We start from the raw sequence: 18628 nt of genomic DNA on the forward strand, positions 1-18628 counted from the left end.
CTGGGTAGAAAATTCCTTGGGATGCACATGGCGTACGGCCATTGTGGGGTGAGTGGGTCCGTATTTCCCATTTCAGAAGGACAGAAGGCAGAGGGCTGGCTGTCAGAGGGTTTGGGTGACCTGGTGTGGCCCAGGGCTCTCTATCAGAGCAGAATCGGGTCCTCACCAGACTTTCTTCTTTCACTTGACTGCATCAGAGTGGGCGGTGGGGTATGTCCTTGGTGGGTGATTTCCTCCTAGACCCAGGCAGAGCAAAGGACTCTTACTCTGGGAGACTCGTTTAAGAAATCAGACCATCCTCCCAGGTCAGTCATGTTGATCCATCTTTTGATTTATGATGTATTTTGAGCCAAAACATAGTCACCTTCTGGATTCTGAATGTTGGTCTGGTCTTGGGTCCTATTCTCTGCAATAGACAAAACCACACCAGTGCGGTGTTGGAAAATCCCAGCAAGCAAGCTGGCATCGTCACGACTTTTTTCCGTATGAGACAATCACACACATCACCACAGGAAGTAGCCTCTGCAGGGCTAGGGGAGACCTTGAAGGGTGGCTCAGACCCCAACCCCCCTTCCCCCCATCAGTGTGGGCAAAGGAGGTAAACATTCTTACAAAGGAACTCTGGCAAAGAGTTTCCATACTAGACTTTGCCCTTGCTTCAAGTTGATCATTCAGTGTACTGACATCTGTACTGAGTGATGACCACGGACCCCGATTCGACCTCAGGCTGACAGCCAGGTACAAGAAGCAAAGCATAGGCCCCATTTCTGAGGAATGACCACTGAGGAAGGGAAGGACATGCTATTCGTTGAGCTCTGACTACAGGTGACCACGGGAGAGAATCTGAACCGTCCTGAAGCACTTACTGTACGTATGTCAGCAGCGTATTTTCCCCTGAATTCACTTACAAGCCCCTGTGAGGCTGGCGCTCTTCCCGTCCCCTCAGGAGGAGATAATTATTCTCTCTGTAATCAGAGAGTTCGGAGCTCTGGCTTGTGTTGCTGTCGTGGCGTCCACGCGTGCTTCCGGAGCATGGACTTCCGTTCTACAGGAATTATGCCAAAATGATTCCAGGCAAATCTGGATGTAGATAAAGGAAAGTGGAGGATAGGGAGCAGCCTGGGGACCACTGAGCAGGTCACCGAGATGGGGTAGGCTATGTCCCTGTCCTCATAGTGCACAGGGCCTCAGACCCCTGCCCTCAGGCAATGACAGCAGAACCTTGGTACCTGGGCTCTGTTCCCAGAGCAAACCTGGAGGCTGAGGCACACGCCCGGATCGGGGGGCACTTAGAGGGGACCCGCGGGCATGTGCAGCCTGACTTTGCTGTCCACAGTGAACAGATAGTTCCGTGGGTCTCTGCACAGAACTGAGGACCCAGATGAGCAATTGTGATGCAAATGAGGCTGTTTGCAGCCCCTTCCTGGCAGGCAGCAGGACCCAGACAGGAAGTGTTCTCAGCATCCTGGGTGGGAGTGCAGGCAGAAGAGGGCCCTGCCCCAGAGCCCAGGTTTCCTGGAAGAGCGGGCCCCTGGGGCCTGGGGACCCTCTGCTCTTTGAAGAAACTAAGGCTACCATGTCTCCTACAGCTGTGCCAGACCTGCAAGTGCAGCAGGGTCTTTGGTTTATTTACAAAGTCAAATGTGGCTTCTGAAAAAACAAAACGAAACAAAAAAAAGGCAGTCGAAGCCTCACAGTTTCTCTCTTGTTAAGCAAATGCACTTGGACCCTGTAGCAATTGTAGATATGGGAGCATAACCTGCAAAGGAAATGCCACGCTCTTCTAACTAGACTTGTCTGAACCTCATGGAGTATCTACCACATGTAGGTAAAGTTTACTGTACAGTCCATTCGTCACCATTGTTCACGTCCTATCAATAGCTTCTGCCATTAACTTAGCTGAGCTGGCTGCAGGCACTAGGCTAGTGTTTTGCTGGTGACATCTTAGTCCTTAAACAACCCCATGAGGTAGGGACTGTTGTTACCCCTCATTCAGTGCTGTGCTGACAAATATTCTGCAACCAGAGAAGATGGAGTTGCTTTCTGGCGGTTGCCACTTGCCATGGTGTAAATATTCCCACCGTGGCCAGTTTCAAGCCACCAACTTGATGTCGTTGAGAGCAGAGTTGGGAAGAAGGAGAAGGGCTAGGGCTCATTTGTTTAACAAGTGTGAGTTAGCTGACTGACTCGCTCAAGATTATACAGCAAGTTTCTCAGTAGTGGTGTCCCCAGGGCGGTGTCAGTTCTGCCAGGGTCTGAGAATGTTGAAGGTTTCGGTGTCGCAGGGGCCCAGGGAAGCTGACAGCCCTCAGGGCTCAGCTATTTCTGTACAGTGAGGAAGGTCCCACCCAAATGGCTCATGAAACACCGATGGTGCATGAGAGAGCGTGAACAACAATAGCCAAACTATGCAGTCAGTGCTCCGCTGAGCAGAGCTGCATGCTGTCTCGCATGCATGAAATGTAGCTCTCCTGACCGGTCTCAGAGTGTTAAGTACTTACATCGTCTCCAGGCTTTCCTTCTATTGTATAAACATTCCTTTGCAAACCAAGCTTGCTTTGAATTTCAGGATAAATTTTCACAAGCAGAATTACTGGGTCCAAGCATGGACACTTGAGTGCCCTTAACACAGATGGTCCAATTGTCCCCTGAGGACCACGCGGACTCTAACTAAGGATCTTTGCTCCAAGAGCCACTCTCTTCCAGGAAAGACAGACATTTAAACAAACAAACCGGTACAAGCGCCAAGCTGGCCAGCTGGGTAGCGCCGGGGCATGGCTGGTTGGTACTAAATCTGAGAATTGTCGAAGGAACCCACAGAAGGCTGAGGACAGAAGCTTCAGTGAGTGGTCTTCCAAGTGTGTCCTTCGACCAGCAGTCAGCATGTCCTGGGAAGTTGTCAGAAATGCCGCATGTCAGGCCCCGCCCAGGCCTGCTGGATCAGACACTCCGGGCGGGGCCCAGCAAGATACATATGACCAAGCCCTCTAGGGGATTCTCACATCTGCTGAAGGATGGGAACCAGGGGTGTAGAATGATGCCTGGGAGCAGGTGTTTCCAGGCAGATGGAGCCAAGCAACAAAAGATGCAGCTGGAGGTTCTAGAGCTCAGATGCTGGGTCATGGCTTGCCTAACAAAAGTGAAGAAGGCAGGGGAGGGGTTACAGCACGGGGACCAGAATAGGCTGACTCTGACCCGACGTTTTTCATGGTGGTAGACAAGGACCAGAGACGATGGCAACAGTGTGTCACTGTATAAGGGCAATATTAAGAGTGAATGATGGCCGGGATTTATTGAGTGCTTACTGTATGCCCAAAGCTTTGCATGTACTGACTCATCTAAACCTCACAGCCCCGAGCTAGGTGCTGTCATTACCCCCATTTTACAGACAAAGAAACTGAAGACAGGGAGGTCGAGTCACTTGCTCAAGGTCACACAGAGGAAAGTGGCCTAGCCAATTTCGTCCCAGCCCCCTGACCCCAGAGCTGCCACCTTTGATCTCTGACCTTGCTGTAGCACAGTGAATGGGGAAAACTGCTTGCACTCCTAGCTTGGACCACTTGGAGAAAAGAATACTGAGGTTCTGAAGATTTAGATTTGTTCAGTAAGGGAGGAAGAAGGTGCAGAAGGTAGGTGATTAGCACTTATGGATGACCTACTGGCTACGTGTGGTTTCTCATGTGATTCTTACATCATTCTCATGTTATCAATGCTGAAACTGGGTCTACAAGAAATCAGATAGCTGGTCCCTCCACACTGCTTCTAAGTGGCATATGGAGATTTGAGTCCAGGCTCTGTCCATCCTGCCACATGGCCTGCCAGTCATAGCTGCCCTTTACTGAGCTCTTTCCCTGTTCCTGACACCACATCACCTCCTATAATCCTCACAATGGTTCTCTAGGTAGGTGGTGTCGTCCCCATTGTACAGATGTGGAAACTGAGGCCCAGAGAGGTTAACTGCCTCTCCCAAGTTCACAGAGTCAATAAGTGATGGCTGTAGGCATTTGTGGTGTTCACTACATGTCTCTAGAACAAGGTAGGGCTGGCCTTCCTCACCTCTGACCCCTGGCTTTAGTCAACGACATGTGCAAAGTAATGTGTTGTCCCTTGGAGGCAGAAGGTATAAGAGCAAGAGTGGAGTTTTGCTGTGTTCTCTTTCCTGCTGCAATGTCGTTGGGCCTTGAGGGAGGATGAAGTAGAGCAGAGCTCTAGCCCACCTGCCGTGGACACATGGTGCCAGGGAGACGTGACCCTTTGTTGTTTCAAGCACCTGAGATGTTGCGATTGTCACATCAGTGTAATCAGTGCTGCTGCAGGAGTGGTGCTGGCAGTTGAACACTCTGCCTTCCAAGCCCAATTTTGCTATGGACAAGTTGTTCCTCTCTTACTGCCTTCAGGACTCAATGATATTGAGGGAAAAGGAGAGCTAACAGACTGCCTTTTTCTTCTTTCTAGTTGCTGGAAATGATGCTCCCAGTTTTTGCCCTTCAGTGGTTCTGCCTTCCCTCACAGAGAAAGGTGAGTCCCTTGTCTTGTTAATCTTTCTGCTGAAAGTGCCACCTTGTCATTCTCCTTACTTATGTCCAGCAGTTTATAGATAGCCCCACCCTCTCACACTCATTAATTCCAGTTCCTATCAACTACTCGCAGACATAAACAGGGCAATGCCAACACTGCGCCCATTTCACAGATGAGGAAACTGACTCACAGCAATTAAATGACTTGGTCAGACAACATGGCTAAGTGGAAGCAGAGTGGGACTGAAGCCTAGTTCTCTCAATTGTCATTCTAAGGATTGTTTCAGCCTATCAAAGACCTGGGGCAATGTCAACAGTAGCGGTTTCTGAGGCCAAAACATGAAAGAACTCAGCTGTTCATTGGTGCAGAAGAGTTCAGCCTCACCGCCATCAGCACCCTGAGTGACACGGTGACATCTGAGGTGGGGCATTGGCCCAGACTGAGGCTGCCGTCCCCTCCTGCATGTCCTAGCTGGCCCACCACCTCATGGCTGGTCACGAGGCCACAGGAGGTGCGGGGAAGTGGAGGGGGTGGGGCCGCTCCGGATGGGGCGCAGGGGAAGCGGGCAGGCCAGCATGGGCCTCGCTGCACGTCCCTTAGTCAGGAAATGAGAGGCTCTGAGGGCCCGAACAGCGTTAATTCCTGCGCTGTGACATGATGTCTGAGGGGCTCTAGACGTCTGTCATTATGGTCCTGGCTGCAGGGACAGAATATAGCCCCGCAGGAGGCAGTCATTTATAGTCACGTCTGTGGCTGAAAGTATAAGTGTTCTCAACCCATGCTGTCAGTTTCCTTCTCTCAGTAAAAATAGCTAACTTCGGGGAACGCACGTGTGTGTGTGTGTGTGTGTGTGTGTGTGTGTGTGTGTGCGTGTGTGTGTGTTCTGCACACTCTACCCACAGTGTCTGTGTCTAAGCCCTGTAAGACTTATCTCTAAGCACTCTACATATATGACCTGGTATTAGGTTCTGAAATACTGTGAGGGAAGTGGCGGTGTTGCCAGGTCACGGATGATTTATACCCCCAAGGCCACACACATACTACATGTCCGAGCCAGACTTTGGCCAAAATTGATCTTGAGTTTCATCCAGATAATATACACACAATTGAAATAATCAAATAGTCCCCAGAGATTTATGGTTTAAAAAAAAGCGACTTAGTCCCCGTCTTACCTCTATGCACCTGCCATTCCCACTCCCAGAGGACACCACCTTCCACTCTTTTAGCTATTTTTTTTTCTCATTCTGGCCTCAATGTTTCTAAATAATAGGCGAATCCCCCTATTCCTCAATTTGTCAGTTTTGGAAGTAACTAGTGGGTTCCTGCCTTGATAGATGAGGACTTAATGCTCCCTTTTATGACCCTTTTCCAGTTTCCCTTTTCCATCCTCAAAACCTAGTACTATCAAGACTTGAGGCTGAAACAAGAGTATTTCTTTGGGATAGCCATGTGGGTGTGGTTTTCTGGGGAGCCTGAAAGAGCAGCAGCAATCTGCTGTTACTACCAACCGCGGTGACTGGGACCTACAGCGGATCCTCCCGTTCCCAGCCCAAGTGACGCCCTGCCTTCCAGGGGGGCCAGGGAGCAAGTAGATCCCGGACGCCCCTCTGTAGGTGCCTGGAGTATCGGTTACTCCAAGCTGCTGTGTCCAAAAGCACCCACATTCTAGTCAGGAGAAAGGCACAGGAAGACAGAATTTAAGGAAATGGGCCGCTTACCACACAGTGGGGTTGTTCCAGGCTGCAGTGTGAGCAGGGGGAAGGCTCCCCCAAATTCACCGCAGGTGGACAGGGAGAATGCCACAGGTGACTTATGGCCAAGTGGTGACGTCAGGATGAATGTGCATTTGTCAGGTGGCCAGGAGGGGAAAGGGAGGCAGAGGGCCCTGCGTGAATGTAAGCTTCTGGGCCTGCATTAGCACAGCCCACGTAGGGCAGTACAAGTAGTTCCAGACTGCAGGGCCCGCGGGCGCAGGAGGGAGGCTGCATGGAGGATGGCGGCCACACGCAGAGTGCCCTGGGTACCACACATCCTCAACAGCTCTCCGTTTGGTCTGTGAGGGGGATGCATTGGTGGATGGACAAACAACATTTTGAGAAAGGGAGGATAATTGTGTCATCTGCATATAGTGTATCATTTTACTCTTTTTGGAGAAAAATTGTACTTTTTTTTAAACTACCAAAACAGTAAAGATGTCATTTCTTCTTCTTTTTTCTTTTTTCAAGTGAACCTGAAAACTCCTTTTTTTATTTGAAAAGGTGGTGATTAAGGGTCAGGAAGTACAGTGACGCGGAGGAAGGACAAAAATGGAACACAAAAAAGGCAAATATTTTTGCTAGATTTCATTTTCAAATCTTTCCAACTTTTTTTTTTTTTTTTTAAACACCATAAAAGGAATCCATACTTTTCATTCCGCTCTTGGCAACTTTAGCCAAAGCCTTCTGAGCTGCAGTCATTTTGCTGTTTCTCTTTTTAAGTCTTCAAATCTTTAATATTAAAACTAGTGTAATCTTCTTGTGCTTTTACAGGCTCATCTGATTACTTTCTTTGATGGAGGGTTTGGCAATGAATCTGAAGGTTCTGGAAGCTGTAAATGTTTAGATAAGTCATCACTTAATTTTCTAGGGATGCAGTCAGATATCAGACCAGGGACATAACAAATATATCCTCCTCCCCGGTCACTGGAAACCTGGTGACCAGAGAAAAATGCAGTTGACTGTATCCAGATGCCAACACTTATGTTATTGGTTTTTAATGCTGACGAAGGAAATAGTCGAAGGAAACTTTTTTTTTCCCCAGCCACTTTTATGTCTTCTCTTTGCTGTACTTGTAATATTTCTTTTCGTCGATTTCTTTTCCCTCTGTCACGTGTTGAAGTAACTTCTCAAGTTTTGGAAGTTGCAGCAACGAGATCCAATTTGGAAACATGTCATCCACTACAACTTGACCTTGAAGCTGAAATTTTCCCCTTTTATCAGCCTTCATAAGATAGTAGAGGGGCAGAAATAGAGGGTCTGTGGGTGTGGCAAGGCGGAGAAGACCTCCTGATTGAACTGATTGATTTATAAACCAAGAATGGTGTTTTCCTTGAAAACTTTTATTTCAAATAGCCGCTGTGGGCACATATTGAACAAGAGCTCCTTCCCCTAACCATGGGTTAACCAGTTTTACAAGCAGAAGCCCAGTTTTCATCTTCTTGAAGCATCTTTTCTTCTGGAAGCAGGAACATGGGCTGCGGGGTGCCAGCACTGTCCCCAAGGTTCCCACGGCCCGCCATCCCACCCGTATTCTCCTGGGGCTGAGCGTGGCTCCTGAGGGCCAAGCGGTGACTGGCCTCGGTCCTCAGAGTTTCATTTCTTCATCAGAGAGCCATGTCCCTTGCTTTTTAAATGGCCCACAGTAACCAATGCAGAGGGTCCCCCGTCAGGATGAGCGTGAGTGGTCTTCTCAGGTGTGGGAGCCTCCTACAGGACGACCACTCTCTCCCCCTCTCCTGCACGCCCGCATGTTGGCTCTTCTAAGGGCCTGCCGTATTCACAGGACAATTCACGGTTTGCTTTTCATCCACTATTGCAGAAGCACACTGCTCAGAGGTGCCACTGCAGTAAATTGAGCATTTGAACTGCAAGCCAGGGGAAAACACCAAATATGAGCCTTTAGAAATCGGTATCTGTATTCTAGGTTCATTTCCCCTGAGAAACTCCCAAATGCCCTATAGGGCATGCGCCAGCCCTTGACTTTGAGCCTCTTTGGAGCAGCAGGTGCAGCACAGGTTGCTGCCAGTGGCGAGGGCCGTGCGTGAGGCTGTAGCTGAGCGCTGTGAGGTGGTGCTAAGAAAAGTACCTCGATCAAGTCCGCCCTGTTGGGCTTCCCGGTGCTGCTCCTAACCTCATCCTGGAGCTCAGTGACGGCCACAAAGCCTGAATTCAGGATGGGCGGAAATGGAAGTGGCTGCAGGAGCAGTCTCCTGGGCTACGAGTGTAGTCAGTCTGCTCTTTCTGCTTTGCCTTCGTCCTTTACTCGCAGCTGTACTCGTGGGTGAATGGATTCCGTTGATCTTTCCTGCAAATGTTTTCCGCAAAGCGGGAGACAGAGTCATACGATCCTAAAAACTGTAGCGCTGGCAGGGAGCTTGCACACCATCTAAATGAGAGAAGCGATGGGCCATCCTGGTACTGCAATGAGCTTTGAAGGCTGTCTGCCCAGCTTCTAGTCCCGTTCCATCATTTAGCCACTCTGGGCCGGGTTTCTTAGCCTCTTGGTGCCTTCATCTGCCTCTGTAAAATGAGGATGATGGTGGAAAATAAGAAATGTCGATCCAGTCCGCTTGCGCTAAAGAGTAACGCCCAACGCTGTCAGCAAAGAACCTGATAACGAGTAAGTGTTTAAGAAACGTCAGCGATAATTCCCAAGTCCAAACCCATGTTTTTCCAGAGAAAGAGCCTCTCCCCATCCTGGCCTGTTAATGGCAGAACTATAAAATTATATATTTGAAAAGCTCCTATGTATTGAGTGACAATGTCAATCACTGTGCTAGGATTCCCACATTTGGAGGGGTTCTGCAGGGACATCTCAGGCTGCATCACAGGGACATTCTATTCTAATAATCTCATCCAGGCATCTTTGAAGGTGGAATGGGTTTGATTAAAACCATGCAGCTGTCCTGCACCAACCCAGGTGCACTGTCCCCCCACCCCCACTGTGGCCCCTGGACTGGTGGTGCCTTCACCCACACAAGGCTAATTCTTAATCCTTAGGTCCTCGAGCTGAAAGGTCCGGGGAGCAGGCACTGACTCCAAAATTGTCTAATGCTTGTATAACTTAAATCTCCTTTTCGAATATGTACATAGTTTGTGTGTGCATGTGTGTGCACGTGTGTGTATGTTGAATGTGCACATGCATGCACACACACGCACCCTCTTGAGGGAGCTGACAGTGTATATTCTGCTGCCACTTCATGAGAATTTCTGTGCGGGCACAGGGCCCCTATCCCAGGGGCCAGGGGGCACGGCTGGCTGGTGGCACAGTTCCCTTCCTCTGCTTGAAAGCGCTGAGTGAGTTATTTGTGTGGTGGTTGTGGTGCTCAGCGTGTGCTAAACTCCACTCCCAAAGCAGTGAGTGCAGCCAGGATACACATCTGCCATGCTGCCTGGGCGGCTGGAGTTGGCAGGGCTGTGTTCTCTGGGCACAGTGTCACATGGTGCCTCTTCTCTGCTTCTCTGAGGCCCAGCAGCTGAGAAGGAGAAAGACACAGCTGGCAAACTAGCATCACAGCAGGAGTAGATTGAAGGAAAACAGGAAATGTGAGGAAACAGGCCCCCAGCTTGGAAGGCTTCACCCTCTCTGTGGATGCAGGACGGAGCCTCCAGCCAGCTGGGGGGTGCTGGCTCTGGAAGACAGTAATGATTTCTTCTGCCTCGGCTGTCATCCCCCCACCCATTCACTCATTCATTCAACAAGTGTTTAGTGAGCACTTACTCTGTGCCAGGCACTAGGGGCTAGGACTGCGGCAGTGACCAGAGCCAGCCGAAAGCCCAGCCCCAGTGCCTCTCTACAGGGCTGGCTCCTCCTGTGCTCTGAGCTAGAGTCACCTGCTCAAACAGACCTGCAACCACCCCATCAAAGCACCCGCCTTGGGCACTTTTTATTTCTTCACCCGCTTTATCATTGTCAGACAGCTTGTTGCTAAGACATTTTCTCACTGGATGACTTCTGGAAGATTTGTCTGTCCCTCCTTTAAAAGGGAAGCTGCATGTGGCAGGGACTTTATCTGTCTTGTTCACTGCTGTGTCTTAGCCCCCAAAAGTGTGACTGGTACCTAGTCAGTACTCAGGAAATGCTGTGTGAAATGGATGAGTGCGTTCCGGTTGCCTGCTATGGCTGTGGTGTTCTCAGGGCAGCTGTTTGGTAATTCAGTTTACTACTAACACTTAGCAAAGTGTCTAGTATACAGTAGGTGCTCAATATTATATTCATAATATTTTGAATCTATATTGAATCTATCTATATATTTTTTGAATCTACCTATCTATCTATATATACCCACTTTGCTCTAAGTTAGTATAAAGCTAATAGTGGTCCTATCAATGTTTGTTGAAAGAATGCATCAATAAAGGAATACACAGATTGATGAGTGGTGGCAGTGGCGTGTTGGAAACCACACAGGCTACGGGAATTCTTCCCTTGCCACTCTTCAGCTGTGTGACCTTGACCAATTTACAGGATTTTTCTGAGTCTCAGTGGCCTCACCTATAAAATGGAGATGATGATGTTTATTTTGGAAAAGGTCGTTATTAAGCTTAAATAAGGTATTGTATGTGAAATTGCTGCACCCAATGGCTGGCGAAAGTTGGCAGTGTCGGATTAGCTAGATTAGGTCAAGCGCTGCCAGTTTGAAGGGATTTGTCAAGGAAGCATTCCCCCTCCCTCCCCCAGGTGCAAAGTCCGGGAGGTGAGAGGAACCCCACTGAGGAAGGACCCAGGAACAGCTAGAGTGTGGATGGCGAGTGTGACATCATGGGAGGGCCGGTGGGGACATGGGGTCAGATGATGGAAGGAGAAGACTCAGCTTTCTCTGCTGTGATGGCATGGAGGGAACGAGCTCCCCACCATGAGGTTGGAGATTGTCTCACTGTGTCACGGGGTGACTTAAATGCCCTCTAAGTTTCCACTTCAGTTTTCTATTTTTGTAATTCTAGCTATTGGTCCAGTTGTGCCTGAAGGTTTCGTTTTCCTTCTGCTCCTGTGATACCCACAGGCAAGCAGAAGACGCTCAGATATTTGTAGAAGCAGAAGCAGTGAAGCAGAGAGACTTCAACACTGGGCGCATCTGGGTTTCAATTCCAGTTCTAGTCCTACTCCGGGTGACGCAGGGCGAGTCGCCTCACTGCTCTGAGCCTGCGTGTCCCTAAAGGGGGGATTCATGACAGCACTACAGCCACAAGGTGATGTGAGATTTGCACGACATCACGTCACGCAGAGAACATACTTAGCACGACACCTAATGTGCATAGTAAGTAATGGCTAAGCGCGACAGTAGCAGCTGCTCCTAGGACCACAGTGACTGGAGCGGAGAGGGTCGGCGTGCAGCGTCGGGAGTCTCACTGCCTGGGTTCAAACTGTGTGACCTTGGGCGAGTTCCGGGCAGTCCGTGGGAGATCAGGATGGCCCCGTCGCCGACTCGTGTTCAGTGTTTCAAGGGAGGCCTCTGCACGATCGGAATTGCTTTCCTCAGCTCATGTTGGTTCCCCACATGCATTTGCGCCTCTGAATTTCTGCAGTTTACCCAGCTACCCAGGGTCACACCATGACCCCAAGCAAGAGGAGCTCAAAGGCTCGCAGGAAGCCCAATTATCACACCGTCTCCCAGGCAGCCTGTGTATGTGGGGGGAGTTTGGCGGAGAGGTCCACCTGATAGGAGTCAAACTTCTTAGAGAGAAATCTGAGCCTTTGAATTGCCACTAGGAATTTTGCTTGTGATTGTTTCGTAATTTGTCATGAGGACATGGAGGGAGTCTAGCTTACGTCTATTTCCCCGTGTATGGTTCTTTGCAACTCTGATATTTCTCTAGAAGCGTCTTTGAAGTTAGCAGCGTACAAGATGATCACCCACTCACCCGCTCTTAACCTCAGCAGAGGCTGGAGCATTTCAGATGTCTTTGGGAATCCATGCCTGTGATGTACACGCCCCTAAAGAGAACCAATTTGGGAGTCTCACGTTGAGTGATGAGGAGAAAGAGGCAGACAGGCGTGGCGGCGTGGGGGTCAGGAGGGCGCGGTCAGGATGGAGCTCCTGGTTTGCAAGTTACCAGCTGAGACTTCAGCCGTGGTATTCACCACCTCTGAGCTGCCGTTCAGTTGCTGTCAAAATAGTAATAGTAATACAATTAGTGCAGAGGTTGATGCAGTTACGAAATGTCACAGTGTAAATGAAGGGGTTTCATCAAGTGGCCCGTGCCACAGAAGGGGGAGAAGTTCTGAAATCAATTGCCCATGATTTGTGTCCTAGGTGATTAATCGATCCACTCATTGGTTTATCCAATAATTATGATGGAAGTCTGTGGTATGTGAATAATTAGTGTTAATCTTTTTAGAGATGAAAAAAGAATTAGTATCTCATTTCTCCTTTATTAATTAAAGAGCTTCATTAATTAATTCATTCAATACATATTTATACATTGGGCTGTTCATGCAAAATAGGGATATTATTCCTCTATAGCACACAGAACACTTCACACACGCCAGCAACTACTGCGTTACTACTTTTATTGTCAATATTGTTTATATCCTGTTATGAGAGGTCTTGGAGAATCAATGAAAACTGAAGCAGTCTTTCATCTCAAGGAACTTATAATTTAACAGAGATAAAAAACATAAGTAAATTGCAATGCAGTATATTAGTGGCACAGTAGACGTGTTTATAAGATACTCTGAGCAGAAGAAAAACTATTGAGGCGGAATGGAGGAAGGAGTGTTAAACGGGTTTCCATAGGTAGTAACACCTGTGTTGGGTTTTGAAGGATGGTATGAGTCCATTATATGAATAAACTGACTTTACTTTGTAAGCGCATGTCAAACAAAGGGAATAGTGAACAAAGTCGTACAACATAGTGTTTTGCTAGGCCACCAGATGTGAGTTTCAGAAAGTAGGAAGTAGACAGACCAGAGATGCGGCTGGAGAGGCAGGCGAGGGAGCCAGCAGACAGATGGCGAGGAAACTTGGAGGCCGTGAGTTTTTGCTAGGAATTCAGATAGGACGTGTTTACTCCAGGGAGAGTATCCACTTATAATGGTAGAACCTGAAAGTTAGACTTGGAAGAATATTTACTCTGACTTCCCCTCTGTAATGTGCTTTCTAGATGGGTGGTCAGTCGACTTGAACACCAGTCAAGGATAACATGTAATGTTTCAGATTGGGCAGCCCCGTGGGTCGTGGTGCCACTTCCCAAGATAGGAATGTAAGAAGGGAACGACTGAGGAGGGTGAGTGAGGATGGAAGTGGGGGTGAATGTTTAGCTCTCAACATGCTGAGTTTGGGAGGCCAGAGTTTGAAGTCATGGGGTTAGGAGCTCATGTGTGGAGAGTGAATCAGATGTCAGTAGTAAAGGTAAGGACCCTGAGCAGCGGCAGTGTTAAGGGAAGAGCAGAAGAGAAGCCAGAAGGAGTAGCTACTGCGTCTCCCCGAAAATAAGACATAGCCGGACAATCAGCTCTAATGCGTCTTTTGGAGCAAAAATTAAAATAAGACCCTTATAGTAAAATAAGACCGGGTCTTATATAATATAATATAATATAATATAATATAATATAATATAATATAATATAATATAATACTGGGTCTTATATTAATTTTTGCTCCAAAAGACACATTAGAGTTGATGGTCCAGCTGGGTCTTATTTTTGGGGAAACAGGATAGAAAGATACGAGGAGCGCCAGTGGCATGTGGTGTCATGGGAACCAGGGGAGGGAAACGTGGTCAGTAATTTCAAGGAAGATGGGCACTGCACACATTCCCAGGGTTAGTCACGAAGACCGCTTTGCAGATTTAGTGGAGTGATGAGGGAAAAAAAATGAATAGTGTGATTTGAGTAAATAGAAACTACAGACTTTCCCCAAGCATCTTGGCTCTGAAGAAAAAGAATGAGATTGAAAGTTAAAAAAAAAAAAGAAAATTGTGGCACGTGACTTGGTATCGTCCATGCCGAGGTCAGGAACCACTCATGATAATGTGTCTAAAACAGTATGCCCGTCCATGCGTACCGACGTTCGCCTCTATTTTCAGGGAAATGGGCCCCCTGAAACCCAAACCCCCACTTAAGAAGCCATGGGTTAGAGTAAGGTGCTGTTTTCATAATGGGAAAATTTGAGTGTGTTTTTATGGTGTCGTGTCCAAGGACAGACTGAAGATACAGGAGGGATGAAAGTGGGGGCTGGCTTGAGGGGATAATTGATAGGTGGTGCCCCTGAAGGGTGAGAACAAGCTCTAGAGCACAGATGGGGGATTGGCTCCTAAGAGCCCCCATTCCTCTGTTTAGGAGAAACCAAGAGGGAAAGTTGGGATGGATCGTCGGGAGTGGAGAGGGGCACAGGAGCTGAAGCAGACGCTGATAACGGCCCCTTTTCCCTGGGAGACAAGAAGCCAGGCACTTGTTGTGGGTACAGAGTTGTGATGCTGTCCACGCCTGGAGAGAGTGGCAGGCTTTGGGAGGAGTGGTTGTAGAGAGTGGAAGAGAGATGAGTAAGTTGTCAGGCTGTGTTGAGAGTTCAGCTGAGGCTGGAGATCCAAAGCCGTAAAAGCACCAGTCTGTTCATCTGTGGGTATTTCCGCAGCCATGCTCAGCAGGCCAAGACAAGCTGCAGGTAAAGCAAGCTCGTTGGATTAGTCCAACTGGGAGGAAAGGGCGTTGAGGGCACTGATAGAAGGGAAGGTGAAATGATGGGCCAATGGGAAGCCTTCGTTCCTGATAAGCCTGTGAAGATGGATCACATGGAGGGGGCGAGAGAGTGGAAATCACAGTGAAATTGAAGAGCTGGTTTTAGTGGGATAAGGATGTAAAAATGCTGCAAAGAAAAGAGGATCATGGGATGGGACGGAAGTAGAGCTTAGAAAAGCTGAGATGGAAATGGTGACGGAGTTGAGTGCCACAGCAGGGCTTGAGGTGTGGTCTTGGAGGTAGTTGGCTGGAGTGAGAGGAAATAAAGGTCTCAGGGACTGCACAGGTCAGGAGACCGAGGCCGGAGGATTGAACAGGCCATCTTCTTTCCCCAGAGATGATAGAGTCACTCAAGATTTTAAAGGGGTTGTAAAAAAATGTAGAATAAAATTTGATGGAGACTGGATGTGGATAGCGAACCCTAAAATATTTACTCTCTGGTTTTCAAAAGAAAAATCTTGCTGGTTCCTATCCTGGCCTGAAGATTTGCTGTCTTCTCTGTCCTTTGTCCCAAGTCCCTGAATCATTTGAGTGGGTCTTGTCTGGTCTTCCTGAGCCACATGACCAGAGCTACACCCCCCTGTGTGACAGTCCTGACCAGGGGGGTGAGGGGGTGGCAACGGTCATGTCAGTACCACTGATGTTCGCGTTGTGGTTGAAAATGTCCTGTTTTACACGTGACAGCATATACATCCTCGTGCATCCAGCTACATAGTTCAGAGGTAGGCGTTCTGGCTTTGGAGGCTGACACACAGGGTTCAAATCTTGACTAAATGTTACTGAGCGTTTCTTGTGTACCAAGCAGTTTGCAGGCATTGTTCCATTCAGACCTCAGCTTGTGTCTAGAGCTGCTGACTTGTCTACGCCATGACACGCATTCGGGACGATGACACTGGCACTGAAATAATCAGGTGAGAGGACCAGCCCTAGCGGCCTCCACCCCGCTCCCCACCCTCCCACGAAGCCCGGGAGAATCCTGGCAAACTGTGCCCCTTAACATACGGGAAGCTTTGCTCTATGACATAAGAGACACAATTACTCCCGTTTACAGATAAAAACAAAATCACAATTGAGACTTAGAGTGTAACTGACCCTCAGCCAGAGCTGGCAGTCGGCAGAGCCAGGGTGCAGCCAGACAGGGTGCCCGCAGAGTGGTCCCTCCGTAAAACCGTGCGCAATGCCACCTCATGGAGCAGGGGTGACCGGAATAGCCATGTACACAGCTGTGTGTGGATTAAACAACACGCGCAGCACGTCACGATAATAGGAGATGCTGGAAAACAGGAAATGCTGAATAAATAATAGCCATGGTGATGTTATTATTTTACATGATAAGAACTCTCATTACAATTAGCGTTTCTGTGCCAGAGCGCACCCTCGGGGCACGGTGGGCTGTCTGTGAGTCAAGGAACGGGTGTTTCTACTGAGTCTTCACTCACTGTGTGTGCTAGGGCTGCTATAACAAAATACCTACCACAAACTGGGGGCTTCAACAGTAGTTCTGGAGGCTGAAAGTCCACGATCAAAGTGTCGGCAGGGCTGGTTCCTTCAGAGGGCCATGAGGGAGGGATCTATTCCAGAACCTTCCAGAACCTTCTCCACTGCTTCTAGATGGCCGTCTTCTCTCTGTGTCTTCACGTCACGATCCCTGTGTGCATAACTCTATGTCCAAATGTCCCCTTTTTCTAAGGACACCAGTCATTTTGGATTGAGGACCCTTCTGATGATGTCACTTTGACCTGATCACCTCTGTGAGGGCTCTGTTTCCAAACATGGCCACATTCCAAGGGGCGGGGTAAGAGCTGCAAAGTCTGAGTCTTGGGCAGGGGACAGAATTCAGCCCACAGTACCCCGTGTAATCCTTCTGCTGAGCTCTGGGATGAAAAAAGATGAAAGCTTGCTCTCTGGGGAGCTAACAAGTAGGTATTTGGAGGCTGAGCAGAAGTAAATACATCTCTAGGTATTTTTTTCAGTGTTTTAAATGTGATAAATGGCCCAGTACGTATGAGAAACTTCTCTCCAAAGAAATGCTAAGTCAACAGGCAGCCCTGGTACCATTTTCATCATCTTTCACATGACCACAACATAACAAGGGTATCTTTTTTCTTCTTTCTGTTACCGAAGGAACATCTGTTTTTTTATCTAAGTACTAACAAGGGCAAAAATAGTTCAGCATGATGTGGTTCTCACTTGAAAGACAGTTGGGCGACTGATGAGAAACCAGGATGTCTGAGTGTCTGTCTTGTCCGATAATGACAGCACAGGCGACCTCCCCACCGGCCACCATGGGCGGCCCTTAGCTCTGAAAGCTCTTGCTTAGGCTCGAGGTTGCCGCGGAGTCCTGCAACCTGAAATGCTTCTCCGGCCTGAAAGGTTTCACATTGTGATATTTCGCTCCAGCCAGCTGGCTTGGGGGTGGAAGTCACCTCCCGTATTTCCTCAAGCTCTTTCCTTACTCAGGACTAATCCCTTTGATACGTGCTAAGGAGCCGAAAGGGGTTCTTTGGGGTTCTGATTGTATTCGGTATTCTTTTGGAAGGCTTAAAGCTTACACATATTATCTATTCTTGGTGAGTCTTAAGAAAAGCATATTTTCTTTTTTTTTTTTTTTCATTTAAAAGAATGGGTCTGTGATTATTTGAACGTTGGAAAGAAGGTTGGCATTGGCTACTGGTTTGACATTTCTGCACTTTGATTTGATTCAAAAATATTGGAAAGCACATTCCTCCCATTTGTCAAATGAGAAAGATGAGTGCAGAGGTGGAATTTACCTTTGGTTCCCCAGCCAGCAAGTGACAGACCTGTCCCTGCTGAATTCACACAAGTCTGCAGTTATGTGGGTTTTTTCAGTTTGTTTGCTTTTTTGCTGTTATTCGTAGTTGAAATTAAGTAAGTCTTGAAATCGAAGTCAAACATTTCTTCTTTAACTGATGTCTGGAAAAGAAGGCAGGAAGGCAGAAAGGGAGGGAGGGAGGAAGAAAGGAAATTGAATTAAATATGGTTTTCCATATATTGGTGGAAATTTTCAAATATATTCTAGTCTAGAGATTTTTTTTCTTAGTCTTATTAAAAGAGATACAATGCTTTCCAGAAGGGGAGAAAAGTATCTTGACATATTATGAGATGTCCTGGAGTCCTGGAGGGCCCCCAGCTGTCCCCACCTTGCCATCTGCTTCTGTGCCGTGTCCCCCACCCCTGCCCCGTGCACAGTGGGAAAAGCATGCCATATGACTGTCTTGGGTGCAGATTCTGACTTGCTGCCTTTTAGCTGGTGGCCTTGGGCAAATTACTGTCCCTCTCTGGGGCTTGTTTCTCTCGTGTAAAATAGAGATTGTGTTGTTCACATCAGCAGCGTATTGTAACATGGACTCAGATAATCTTGAATTTTCAGGCACTTAATGCCTGCCCACTCCATGTTGCTAGTGTATCCCATCACAGAGGAAAGGGGCTGTGCGTCACTGGTGAGTCTCTCTTCCCTTCAGGACCACCATTCCTCTTCGGCGTGGCCATCTGCCTCCATGGGCATGTTCCCCAAGGTCTTAGACAGTTGGAGAACTGTTTTATACTAGGTGGTCTTTACAGTATGAAAGAGTCGCCAAGACTCTTCACCACGACCATGCAGGGTCTGGGTCCAGGGCTGACAGGAAGTACATTTGCTGCTGGGAAGAAGGGTGGG

At 48.3% G+C, this 18628-nt stretch overlaps 1 protein-coding gene and 1 pseudogene across 1 annotated transcript in view; one reads left to right on the forward strand and one right to left on the reverse strand.

Annotated features, from left to right (window-relative positions):
• The window catches only part of TG (thyroglobulin), a 216260-nt gene that overhangs the window by 83210 nt on the left and 114422 nt on the right, over window positions 1-18628 (forward strand). The window contains exon 35 of the mRNA XM_033126377.1: window positions 4456-4518. Within this exon, the coding sequence (XP_032982268.1) occupies window positions 4456-4518 (63 nt within the window). The remainder of the gene's footprint in view (window positions 1-4455; window positions 4519-18628) is intronic.
• Window positions 6867-7747, reverse strand: LOC117033901 (ribonuclease H2 subunit B-like; annotated as a pseudogene).

The sequence above is a fragment of the Rhinolophus ferrumequinum genome, chromosome 14 (assembly GCF_004115265.2).
Source record: "Rhinolophus ferrumequinum isolate MPI-CBG mRhiFer1 chromosome 14, mRhiFer1_v1.p, whole genome shotgun sequence".
NCBI lineage: Eukaryota > Metazoa > Chordata > Mammalia > Chiroptera > Rhinolophidae > Rhinolophus > Rhinolophus ferrumequinum.